General features: G+C 39.7%; 1 protein-coding gene across 5 annotated transcripts in view; it reads left to right on the top strand.

The window, feature by feature from the left end:
* The window catches only part of LOC113051311 (brain-specific angiogenesis inhibitor 1-associated protein 2-like), a 69,645-nt gene that overhangs the window by 48,867 nt on the left and 6,953 nt on the right, over positions 1 to 13,825 (top strand). For 3 of the 5 annotated variants that reach the window (XM_026214929.1, XM_026214944.1, XM_026214938.1), the window contains 7 exons: positions 3,492 to 3,644; positions 6,564 to 6,809; positions 8,009 to 8,225; positions 10,000 to 10,201; positions 11,245 to 11,313; positions 12,364 to 12,517; positions 13,377 to 13,408. In XM_026214929.1, coding sequence (XP_026070714.1) covers positions 3,492 to 3,644; positions 6,564 to 6,809; positions 8,009 to 8,225; positions 10,000 to 10,201; positions 11,245 to 11,313; positions 12,364 to 12,517; positions 13,377 to 13,408 — 1,073 coding nt within the window. The remainder of the gene's footprint in view (positions 1 to 3,491; positions 3,645 to 6,563; positions 6,810 to 8,008; positions 8,226 to 9,999; positions 10,202 to 11,244; positions 11,314 to 12,363; positions 12,518 to 13,376; positions 13,409 to 13,825) is intronic. The other 2 variants (XM_026214952.1, XM_026214959.1) reach the window with 2 other exon arrangements.

Genomic DNA, 13,825 nt, shown 5'->3' with positions numbered 1-13,825 from the left:
GGAAAGCAATTAGAGTATCTACAGAAGAACACTTGCAGGCGGTGTTAGCGCATGAGACTTATCCTGAGAGAGCCAGGGATGGAGTGAATTGGCTGTGACGTGGGATGAAGGAATGCTGATGTCAGAGGAACGAGCGGATATGTGGCTATATCAGACTGACGCAGCAGGAAGTGTTTAAGTTAGAGAGGTTTTTGTGCTTTAGAAATGGTAGGGATTCCATTTGCCATTCAGCGCACAGCCAGGGTCCAAACAACGCTTTCTGAAGCTGTGGCCACTGGGTCATTTAAGAAAATGTACTACCTGTTAAAAATATTTATTTCATCCCTAAAGAAAGAAATGTACCTGTTCTTCATTTGAATATTTGCAGGAAACCGCACCGCTCGTTTTGATAATGTTTGCCACCGCGATTTTGTTAATCATAAATTGATTATAATTTTCAGTGATATTGTTGCATTGCATGACGACTCCGAAGCTGCCCTTTGTTCAAACCCCAAGACAATATTTGAATGCCGTCCTATCAAAAGCGGATTTTATGGCTCATGAAAGATTTATTGGAGCTCATACTTGACCCAAACTGAAATGAAATATTTCATAAAACTTGGTGCAGTTTCTGATATTTATATTGCGAAACATATAAAGCAATGTACTACATTGAGAGACAAACAAAATAAATGATACAGTACCTAAAAGCCTGATTAATCAAATTTGATACTTTTTTTTTTTTCAGTCCAGTAAATTTTGAAATATTACACTAAAACACTAAAGTTATTCTTACATTTACTTTATGAGAATCAGATTTCACAGCAAAAATACACACTGCCAAAACCTGAACGGGGACAATTATTTAATTTATACTAAAATACCTTTTACCTTCAAGTTATGATCATGCTGATTTTGTGGCCTTAGAATTTTGATTATCATATATTATACAGTAGACTTTACATGTGTTACTGTATATGATTAGTTACTTATTACTAAATTTACAATGCATAATGTCCATCTTAGTTCTACTCACATACACAACCAATCCAAAGTTAAGATTTTTAGTGTTTTTTGTAAGAAGCCTCTTATGATCACCAAAGCTGCAATTATTTGATCAGAAATACAATAAAACAGTAAGATGGTGAAATATTACATGTTTTCTATTTGAATATATTTTCAGCATCATAACTCCAGTCTTCAGTGTCGTCATGATCCTCCATCCATGTTTGAATATGCAATAAAATTAAGTAATTGTCATGGGTGTCGAGATATAACCTCAGTATAACCTTACAGTACTTTTACACCGTCTCCATCAGTAACTAGATGGTATGTGCTAAAGCCACATGACCTGTGTAACATCGTTCACAGTGGCTGATTGAGCGGGTCTGACAGCTTCCATATCTGAAATGAAGGGTCCTGCCTTCTCCATCCATCACTCCATCAGCACGCCTGACTGTCATGACCTCGAATGCATCTTTTCATCAAACACTCATTCCCCATGTTCTGTATTTCCGTTGTGCTTTTCCTCATTTCACCTCCTGTGCTGTCAAACCTCACCGTGTCTCTTTCACACTGCAGTACTCTGACTCATTGTACAGTTGTGTTTTTATTCTAGAGGGGAAATGAAAACATGCTGCTTTATCTGGGCTATAAAACTAGTTTGCTTCTCTGATTGATGTATTATTCTACAAGGCAGGAATCTTACTGACCCTTTCTTTTGCAGTTTTTTTTTTCTTTTGAGGGCAAATATCACGTTTCACATGATAATATATTACATAATGCAAATATAAAGCGTTTTTGAACAGCATATCATGTTTTGTTGCCTTTCATGAGTATTGCAGCCCTCTATCTTTAAAGCGAAGACTAGTTTTGTCCGTCCACAGCAACAGAAGTTTTTGCCATCCAACTCCCAGCGATAATGACGATTTGAAAACACCCCTAACAAAGAGATGCTCTTAAATTTATTTTATTCTGGAAGAGGAAGACATACGTTTTAATTGCATAAGTAACTTTTGTCAACTTTTTGTATTGCATTAGCATATAGATGGACTAAAAGCCTCAAAACCTACATGTTGTCTTTAATGCAACCTTCTGTTGTCCCTCAGTAAATGTAAGCCAGTTGCCATCAGTGTAAAACTAGCGCCAGCCTGTGGTTAAAACTTCAAACAGCATGCACTCAATTCAATCAGGACCTGGTATTTTGTGGTTAAGCTGGTTTCAGTGTCTTGTGGATTCTCAATCTAGTAAATATACTCTCTTCAATAAGCTCCTACTTTCAGGTAATTCAGTCTGCAGGTCCCAAAGTAGATAGAAGTCCATCAGATCTCTCTATAAAACTCCTACTGGTTTTACAGGCCATTAATTCTACATCCCAATTTTCATCTGAATGCAGTTGAGCGTTCATCGTGTGACCATAGTAGATTTTCTGCTCTATTCGATTTCTGACTCGGACTTATTCTTTCTTCTATAAATCCATGTTTTATTTGAAGTAGTTTCCATCATTGATTTTTGATGGCGTCTCTGTAGTGCTTTCCTCATTATAACACTTTTCTCATAACTCGTTCAGGCCGATATAACTGAAATGCATGGTAATACAAGTGGGCAATGGAGAGTCCCCCTCGTACTGTTGTGGGTAAATTGGAATAGGGCACTAAAACACCTGGATGTGTGTTGAGATAATGAGTTCTGTAATGGTTCTGACATTTCTGGGAGCCGAGGGTTCCCACTGGGGATGTGAGAGAGGGAGATGGCGAGGTGATTATGAGCCAATCAGCAGAGAGCTGGAAGAGAAAAGATCATTTTAGTATTCATCAGAAAACTATCGCACAGACATCTAAAATGCATTCATATATTCATAGCACTCCTACTCCTGTTTTAATCTACAGTGCAGTCATAGACAAAACAACACTAAAAAGTGCAGATTTTGTAGTGCCATAATGCATGAATATGATATTCATTCAGTGCCATAGTACTGCCACAATACTTTTTGAGTAAGGCTTAAAAGACGACCTGCGTACTAATGCAACTAGTTATTTACAAAAGTCTCTACATTCTCAAATTTTCCTGTCAGTACAAAATAAGTTTAACTGCCTGAAACTAAACGAGAACATTTTTAAAGACAGAGTTCACCCCCAAAAATTAACAATCTGTCATTGTTTACCAACCTTCATATCGCTCCAAACTCCTTTGAATGTCTTATTTTCTGTGAAGCAATGTAATAAAAGAAACAAAGGAAAAGTAAATAAAGAGAAAATCCTTGCCGCTCTTTTTCATGTAATGAAAGGAAATGAGTGTTTGTTTTCGGTTAATTAATATATATTGACCCCAAACTTTTGAAGGGTAATCTAAGACTCATACAGCCAGACTAAGAACATTGCACAACAAAAATGGTTCTCGAGGAAGGTCAAAAATCCATTTAATAATCTCTATGCAGGTATATACAAGCTTTTTACATGAGTTCGCCATGAGTTTTGTGTGTAAATTATTGCTTTTGCTTTTATCTTCTTTAGTACGTTGAGACCATCAGCAGCAAACAGAGTGAGCTGGATAGCTTCATTGCAGAGGGCTACAAAACAGCACTTTCAGAGGAACGTAGGAGATACTGTTTCCTGGTGGACCGCCAGTGCGCCGTGGCCAAGAACAGCAGCGCCTACCATGGCAAGGTAAGACCCTGATCCTTTTTCCTTTGCTGTACAAGATAGACCGCATCATCACCGGTGTACTTTCAGTCTCTCCTGTCATATGGCTGAGGACAGCAGCAGTTGCCATGGCAATCCCCAAAGATCAGCCCTCACAACCGTGTCCGCTGGGCACAGTTTGTTCGGGCTTATTGCAAAGATAAGATTTATTCTACCTTGCAATTGTGCAGGAGTGCATGTGAAGTAATGCACGTCATTTCTGACATATCAATTACCTGTAATAACAGAGCCACTTCCCTACGGTAAAACCACATCATTGTAACTCCAGACTGCATGAAGAGCAGTTACCAACGTCTGAATGTGTTTCCATCCCATATGCAACCTGCTTAAATTCACCTTATATATTTGTGCTGTGTTGGAGTGATGTTTGCACATGGCTATATTTCTGTATTATATCATTGCGTAACTTGCTCGTACTAAACCGTAAACCCTGTTCATGGACCAGACGTGTGGTGCTGTCTTCTGGGAATGTAGTTGTGGCTGTAGGGAGGGGCGTAGAGAAGCCCTTCGTTTTCAAGAACATCCTGTCCAGTAGCTAATCAGTACGGAGGCGTGTGTAGGAAGAGTTCAGAAAGGGTGCGCTGAAGAGTGAGAGCGAGCGAGTGTGCCGTGAGTGTGTGTGTGTGTGTGTGAGTCACCAGGAGTGGGCGGTAGGACGGAGACGGAGGCCCCTCACCCACACTGCAGTGTGCTGTACTGTGGTCTGAGATTTGAGAGGCCCATTAGCAGTTCATAACAGTCTATTGATATGAATATGATGTGAGGTGAATTATATGTTAAAAGGATTATTATGCTACATATATTATTATGCTACATTTAAAATCTAAAGCAAAAGACAGACATCAAAAAGCTTAGGGATAGACAGACGGCTCCTCATAGGGTAGGGCTTTTTCAAAACTTTTAACCCAAAGTCAAACTTTGGCACATAACCAACACACACACACTGTTTGTGCTATGCAATAGGAATAATGTACCAATACTTTTCAGATTTTTTGCATGGGCAATAAACAGACACCCTCAGAACACCCTGACAGCACATTAAAGACAAATCAAAACACTTTAACAACAAACTGAAATCCACTCAAAACATCCTAACACCAAAATGAAAACCACTTTAACCAGCCTGACAACACAAACAAAATGTCTTCAGCTACCTTTATAACCTCGGTTCCCTGAGAGTGGGGATATGAGGCATTGCGAAGCATTTGCAATGGGATCCTCTCATAGGAAAATGCCAGTGCAATTAACTGGCCAGTTGTCCTTAATTATGCAAATCGCATGCAAATGCCAATAAGCCTGGGGCGGTATATAATGCGGTGAGAGCGACAATTGCCTCCAGAATCTAAGACTGAACGCTTGCACTACTGATGATGCAGAGAGCATGATGACCTTCACATTGTCTCCTTCCAGCTCTCACTTGACATTGAAACATTCGCAGTGGGAACAGTATACAATCCCGCCGTGAGAGTGGCAAAGATCAACCCAAACCAATGGCAAACAACACTCTGAGCCTTGGCGTCACGCGAGGTCAACGTCACGCAGGACTAAGCGGAAGACTAAGAAGTGGCCTGCACTTTAAAGAGGGTAGAAGGAGATTTAGGCACGTAGCCTAGTCTCAGACAGAGAGTAACACTGCAGTCCCCAGGCCCAAAGCGAATCTCCTATGCACTTAGCCGGGACAAGTAGCAGAGCAGTTTTGAGGTAGACCTCCCTGATAGCAATGGATGCCACATAATCTTGTCCACGCTTCCCCTTGACTTTTATTAATAAAGTAGCCTACATACTTGGATCGCCACATTATATTCCTCAGCAATGAGGCTGTAAAATCAGTTTGTTTGTTTTTAACACCGCTTAATTGGTTGTGAAAGTGAAAGTTACATGACCTACAGACAAGAATGGTGACCCATACTCAGAATTTGTGCTCTGCATTTAACCCATCCAAAGTCCACACACACAGAGCAGTGAACACACACACACACACCCGGAGCAGTGGGCAGCCATTTATGCTGCAGTACCCAGGGAGCAGTTGGGGGTTCAGTGCCTTGCTCAAGGGCACCTCAGTCGTGGTATTGCTCGAACCCACAACCCTAGGACTATGAGGTAATCTCTCAAACCACTAGGCCATGATTTCCCAAGTTCCCAGAGAGAGACTCACTAATGCAGGTAATTAACATACAACTGTCATCTCTCTCTGTCAGTCGATAAATGCTATAATTAATTCAAATAAATGTGGCCTTAGATCAATTCATGAGCTGTTTCTGATTTGGAGCTAGCAGAATGCTAGAGCTAACCAGTCGTAACTGATGGAAATAAGTCACTTTTACCCTGCTGGTCAAATATTGCACCACAAACATCATTAACAGCTTTAATTTGTCAATGCTAGAAAATGACCATGGTATAAGCTGGATAATGCATGGGTAGCTGTAAATTAAATGACTCTAATGCACTCCACGGAGGCAACCACCCGACGCAAATTAGCCATGCATTATAGCTTACTTAAAACACCCTAGCAACACATTTAAACATATTTGCAACACACACACGCAAAGAAACATCTAGACCACCATATAAACCATCCAGAACATCCTAGCTACACACTAAATACTACTCTGAACACTCAAGCGACACCTCAAGCAGCCACTCATATTTTATTTTGAAAGTGTAAAAAATCTAGTCACGATTCTGAAACAATAACTGTAGTAACTGGGGTTTTGGCAGAAACTAGTTACCATGGTAATTTTTTATGTAAAGAGCAAGTGTAGTGGTGTAAAACCAACAGAGGACATCTGGCATTTCACTCTCTCTCTCTCTCTCTCTCTCTCTCTCGCTCTCTCGCTCCATTCTAAACTACTGTATCTATGGTGCTTTTCCTCTTGTTTGTAGGGTAAGGACCTGTTAACCCAGAAGATCCCAGTGTGGCAGCAGGCCTGTTCAGAGCCCAACAAGCTTCCTGAAAGGGCCATGCTGCTCGCCCAGCAGATGACTTCTGGTTCCAGCACCCTCCTCTCCAGCCCTCTGCACTCCTCCAAGGGCAACCTGGTCATCTCAGATCCCATTCCTGGAGCACAACCCCTGCCTGTGCCCCCAGAACTAGCTGCCTTCATGGGAAGTGGCCTTGGCCATCAGGGGGTTAGTAGGGGAATAATCACCTTTTGTTTGACAAGCATTTATTGTTGGTTGGAACATACAAAACAAGCATTTTGAGTGTCTCATGTCTTATTGTGAAAAAGTGAATGTTCATTTGCATACTGCAGCATTAGCTGAGCGTAGGATGATTCAACCTCTTTTACACTCGTTTCTGCAGGCAGAGCTTTAGTTGAGTGGCCCCTCGCTAGAGCAGAACTCTCACACAATGTGTTAATACAATAACTGAGCCTCCACAGCCATAATGTACTTTCTCTCTATATGCGCTGCTCGAGTGATACTTGTATCACAGAACTTGTTTAGAAGTCTGGCCTAGTCTTCTAGTTTAAAGGGGTCATGACATTTTTTATTTATTTATTATTTTAAAATGTTCCCTGAGGTTCAGTTATGTTAATCAAGTTTTTGCGCATATCAACCGTCATTTTGGCCCTCTGTCCAGGAGTAGTTCATCCAAAACTGAAAATATGCGATATGTAAATGTACTCACCCCTTTAGGTGAAAATCATTTGCTCACCAATGGATCCTCTGCAGTGATTGGGTGCCGTCAGAGTCCAAACAGCTGATGAAATAATCACAATAATTCACAAGCAATCCACATGACAACTCAGAGCATCAGTTAATGACTTAAGAATTGGAATGCTACATTTTAATACTGGCAACTTTAAAGTGTCACATAAAATTGCGAGTCTTAATGACAGATTTGTTTACAAACATGCAGCTTCTCATATCACAAGACGTTATTTGATGGATTTGACTCGTGTGGGTTATTGTGATGTTTTTATCAGCTGTTTGGACTCCCATTCGGACACGCATTCACTTCTGATGAAGAAATAAACTCATCTGCATCTTGGATGGGCTGAGAATGAGTACACTTTCAGCAAACTTTCAGTTGTGGGTGAACTACTCCTTAAAGGCTTATCAGTAAACGGCCACTATTGGGAAATTGCATTGGAATAAGTATAAATGTATATTGCACAAGAGTAAGTGTTTTTAAAACATCACTTGTATCAAACTGCCATTTGCTGAAAAAGCGTTACGATTACACGTCAAAGTAATCATTCTTTTATTCTTCCGTTTGTCCTAGCTCACTCGCTTTATGTCAGTAATTGAATGAAAATCCCAGGCTTAAAATCCAAACTTTTGTTTTTCTGGCATGGCTCACTTGGTGATCTGTATGCTTGCAGCGGCTAATGGGTCCTGATGGCATGTCTCTGGTGAACGGGACAACAGGGGTTCATGGAGACGACTACTGGACGGATGGTGGGGTGTCTCAGGGAAGACCACCCTCTCCACAGAATCAGTCTCAAACACAAGGCCAGCCCCAGAGACAGGTCAGCGACGTCTATTCCAACACCCTGCCTGTCCGCAGGCCCCAGCCTGCTAAAAACAAGACCTCTGTGGGTAAGAGAAACCAATCCTTTTGAATATTCATGCAAACACACATTTCTACAGTATTGTTCAAAATAATAGCAGTACAATGTGACTAACCAGAATAATCAAGGTTTTTAGTATATTTTTTATTGCTACGTGGCAAACAAGTTACCAGTAGGTTCAGTAGATTGTCAGAAAACAAATGAGACCCAGCATTCATGATATGCACGCTCTTAAGGCTGTGCAATTGGGCAATTAGTTGAAAGGGGTGTGTTCAAAAAAATAGCAGTGTCTACCTTTGACTGTACAAACTCAAAACTATTTTGTACAAACATTTTTTTTTCTGGGATTTAGCAATCCTGTGAATCACTAAACTAATATTTAGTTGTATGACCACAGTTTTTTAAAACTGCTTGACATCTGTGTGGCATGGAGTCAACCAACTTGTGGCACCTCTCAGCTGTTATTCCACTCCATGATTCTTTAAAAACATTCCACAATTCATTCACATTTCTTGGTTTTGCTTCAGAAACAGCATTTTTGATATCACCCCACAAGTTCTCAATTGGATTAATGTCTGGAGATTGGGCTGGCCACTCCATAACATTAATTTTGTTGGTTTGGAACCAAGACTTTGCCCGTTTACTAGTGTGTTTTGGGTCATTGTCTTGTTGAAACAACCATTTCAAGGGCATGTCCTCTTCAGCATAGGGCAACATGACCTCTTCAAGTATTTTAACATATGCAAACTGATCCATGATCCCTGGTATACGATAAATAGGCCCAACACCATAGTAGGAGAAACATGCCCATATCATGATGCTTGCACCTCCATGCTTCACTGTCTTCACTGTGTACTGTGGCTTGAATTCAGAGTTTGGGGGTCATCTCACAAACTGCCTGTGGCCCTTGGACCCAAAAAGAACAATTTTACTCTCATCAGTCCACAAAATGTTCCTCCATTTCTCTTTAGGCCAGTTGATGTGTTCTTTGGCAAATTGTAACCTCTTCTGCACATGCCTTTTTTTTAACAGAGGGACTTTGCGGGGGATTCTTGAAAATAGATTAGCTTCACACAGACGTCTTCTAACTGTCACAGTACTTACAGGTAACTCCAGACTGTCTTTGATCATCCTGGAGGTGATCATTGGCTGAGCCTTTGCCATTCTGGTTATTCTTCTATCCATTTTGATGGTTGTCTTCCGTTTTCTTCCACGTCTCTCTGGTTTTGCTCTCCATTTTAAGGCATTGGAGATCATTTTAGCTGAACAGCCTATCATTTTTTGCACCTCTTTATAGGTTTTCCCCTCTCTAATCAACTTTTTAATCAAAGTACGCTGTTCTTCTGAACAATGTCTTGAACAACCCATTTTCCTCAGCTTTCAAATGCATGTTCAACAAGTGTTGGCTTCATCCTTAAATAGGGGCCACCTGATTCACACCTGTTTCTTCGCAAAATTGATGACCTCAGTGATTGAATGCCACACTGCTATTTTTTTGAACACACCCCTTTCAACTAATTCAACTAATTGCCCAATTGCACAGCCTTAAGAGCGTGCATATCATGAATGCTGGGTCTCATTTGTTTTCTGAGAATCTACTGAACCTACTGGTAACTTGTTTGCCACGTAGCAATAAAAAAATATACGAAAAACCTTGATTATTCTGGTTAGTCACATTGTACTGCTATTATTTTGAACAATACTGTACATTGACATTTCGAGGATAATGTTCATGTTCACATATCCTCCCTCTGTTTCTTTGAACAGTTTGCACCCTGATTATCATTTGAATCTTTCTTTAGGAGAAACACGAACTCTGCCCAGGTCAAGTTCCATGGCCGCTGGTCTGGAGAAGAACGGACGTTCTCGCGTGCAGGCCATTTTCTCCCACACTGCTGGCGACAATAGCACCCTATTGAGCTTTACTGAGGGTGACATCATCACCCTGCTGGTGCCAGAGGCTCGGGACGGCTGGCACTATGGGGAGAATGAGAAAAACAAGATGTAAGCATGCAATGACGTATACAGTAACAACACAACTGAATGAGAAAAAATATATATAATGCAAGGAAAACAAACTTTAATGAACCACACAAACTGAACATTACAGACGACGTCTGGACCTATGCTAGGATTTCTGGGTCCCTTGTCCTGTCCATTTCAGATTATTCTGCTGGGGGAAAAATCCTAGTAATCTCCCATGGGTCAAAATATAAACTCATTATGAACGCATCTCACCAAATTCTCTCATTCTAACCACTTTAATTTTTAATTAAAAGTAATTTAATTGTATACTCTTACTATATGAACAATTCTCTTATTTTTTTATTTCTCCTAAGTGAAAAACATCTCAAACTAAACTGACAGCCCCATTTAGCCCTGAACTACACTACCCATAATCCTCGAGAGACGGCCTATTTGTATCAATCACTGTTTCCATGGAAATGAGAACAGCACCAAAAGAGCTTTGCAGCGACTGCCGGCTCCCATTAGACACACTTCCCTACTACCTTTAACTGCTTATAGATTTGCATACATTTAAATATTTTGCAGTAAGCAATGACTTACAGTATATTTAATATGTGAACAGCAAGTCCTCGCCAGACAGCAATTTCAGCAAAGATGAATGTGATTACAAGAGTCTTTTTCTTAGGAGAGAATGATATTGTTTACTCTCCATTTAAAGGGTTAGTTCACCTGATAATGAAAATTGCTCTTCCAAGCCTTTCAATGGGGTAAGCGGTGTTTGTCAACCATTCAGAAGACGTACTGAAGAGCGCCCATCTGTAATAAAATGTCCCATACACAAGTTTTAATATAACTTTGATTGGATTATTATGAAAGAGAAAGGTAAAATACCCCTAGGATGCTTCGAGGATGAGTAGAAGATGGATGGATTTTAATTCTCGGATGAACTAACCCTTTAAACTTTTCTGTTTGGAAGAATATATATAAATAAACTGGGGTATTACACTTAAGCTTATGCTACATGGTTTTATCCACTGTCATAGATGTGGAGTTTCTAAAGAAAAGCTTTTTCATTTCAGGCGGGGCTGGTTTCCTTTTTCCTACACCCGAGTGCTGCCTGACAGTGACAGCGAGAAGTTAAAAGTCAAGTAAGTACCCTCAAATGACACAAACTGTTTTTGCATTTGCACTTGACATTAGCATGCATTTTTTCGATGATCAGATCACAATTCTTCACTCTTGGACAGATTTTGACCTCAATTAATGAAGGTGAAAATGCAAATGCATTTTTGTTATCGGCTATGTAGGAATATATAATGAGGTTACATTGAAAATAATCATATACATCACTCTGCCTGCGTGTGGACTGCAGGTTCTGGGCTTTTCTTTTTCTTTTCTGGTGATTTGAGAAACAACAGATATTGTGCTCTTGCACTTTGATTAAATCTCTTGATTTAATCAACAGTATCTGATTATTAATCAAGTAAATTCACTGGATTATGGTTGGGATATTGTTTCGGCTGGAGTGCTCATTTCTTTTCATTCTTTTTCTTTACTTCTAATCACGATTGACATGCTTTATTGATGAGTTCATGATTAAAGGAAACGCATGAAATGACAGAAAATTGTCAGCGCCGATTTAGTTAATACAACCTCAAATGTAAAACACAAACAACATTTTTTTAGATGTTTTGAAAATGGTGTCTTTTGCTCACCAAGGCTGCATTTATTTGATTGTGAATACAGTAAAAAACTAATATTGTGAAATATTACAGTTTCAAATGTCTTCTATGTCACATGATTCTTTCAGAAGTCATTATAAAATGCCGATTTGCTGCTCATGAAACACTTCCTATTATTATCAGTGCTGAAAACAGTTATGCAGCTTAATATTTTGTACAGCTTATTTTATTTTTATTTTTTTCAGGATTCTTTGATAAATTGAAGGTTCAAAAGAACAGCATTTACTTGAAATAGAATTATTAACAAATTGATTTAATAATCAATTATTAAAAAGACATTTCTCAGCTTTTGAACAGTAGTGTAAGTAGCCATTTGCTTTAGAATCTCTATCTGATCGCACTGGAGATGTATTGGAATAAAGGAGTAAATTCAAGCAGCGATTACATTTTCGGGATACAAAACACATGTTAATGGCAGGTGTAAAGATGACTGATGGACTGACCTTCATCCTGTAGTCTTCACCATGGGAAGAGCAGCAGCACAGGAAACCTGCTGGAGCGAGAGGACATGTCCTTACCCATGCCTGACTATGGTCTGACTGCCCGACTGTTGGCACAGAGCCTAACACAGACTCGACCACGTCCCTACAGCATGGCAGGCTTCGTACAGGTACACACACATCTACTAGCATTAGACAGGAGTCTCTCACTAATGTGTGCTTTCTTGGGATTTATTCTGTTATTCTTTTTTTAACTCTGCTCAAAGCTTAATCTATGCATTAGCTGCTCTTTAATCTGTTCTGTAAAGCTTACTGCATGTGGGTTTCTATTAACATGCATGATTTTCGTATTAAATGGATAGTTCACCCTAAAATGAAATTTCTTTTATCATTTATTCACCTTCATGTGATTTCAAAGGGACTTCCCTAGTCACATGACTTTCTCCTGCAGAATGCACGAGCTGTTTTGAAAAGCTTCACTTTTTCCATACAGCGAAAAGCTTGTTGACCAGGGCAAAAAAAGCATCATAAAAATACCATTTTACTGCAGATTCTAGCTGAAATTAGTAATAGTGGCAGGAAAACACCAAGAGCTTTTATTCCCTTTCACACAAAAGATTACAGCGGCAGATTGTTGATTAATATAGACTCACTGGGCAGTTCCTCGCGCAACACTATGACCTTAAAACAGTTTTACTATAGTTCATGATTTGTAAACTTTGAGTGCATCACTTAACCAATTGTGTATGGCTTCGTATATGTAAACTTGCTCGGTAGCTCATCTGGGACATCAGCACACTTTCCTTGTGAATAGTTTGGGTGCAAAACAAGAGTCACTAAGTCCAAAGCCTTGTAAGGAGCAACTTTGATTACTTACTTTCATTGTAGGTAAATGGAATTGAAACCTTTATTTGACAGGGATAGTAATTTGTGTGAACTGTCCCTTTAATACACTGTGTAGGACATTTTCCCTTTAAGCTGGAAATAAGCTTCTAAGCCGCACTGAAATGTTGTTTTTACAAATTCCAGCCAGCACTAGAGGATTATGATGGGCTCTTAAGGTAAGATGGGCTCTTAATGAACAGAAATGGCGCTTAATAACACTTAATGAATGTATTATGAATTTATGCCAAACTGTACTGCTAATTATACCTCTCTTAGTGAATAGTAGTTAATATTTGTGTTTTTCAATTTCTTAGCTCTTGCTTGCTTATGCTTAATGTGCAATGTAGTGCTGATATTTGTTGGGAGACCAACCCTGTTTTATTAGAGAATTGTAAATGGTTTGACAAGAGAAGGTGGTGACTGTCTGTTTTTGTGAGTGGAGTGAATGAGATGTTGGATTGCATTATTGTTGACCTCACTGTTACCTCATTGTGTGTGTGATCCATTAAAGTCAGGATCAGAGCTGCTCGTAGTCTGTGTGCCCTGAGCTCATGGTCTCTAGAAGCCTCTAGTTGAGATTCAGTTCACCTCCA

The sequence above is a fragment of the Carassius auratus genome, chromosome 3 (assembly GCF_003368295.1).
Source record: "Carassius auratus strain Wakin chromosome 3, ASM336829v1, whole genome shotgun sequence".
Classification (NCBI taxonomy): Eukaryota; Metazoa; Chordata; class Actinopteri; order Cypriniformes; family Cyprinidae; genus Carassius; species Carassius auratus.
The sequence above is the reverse complement of the archived record's forward strand: the minus strand, read 5'-3'. Positions and strand labels throughout refer to the sequence as shown.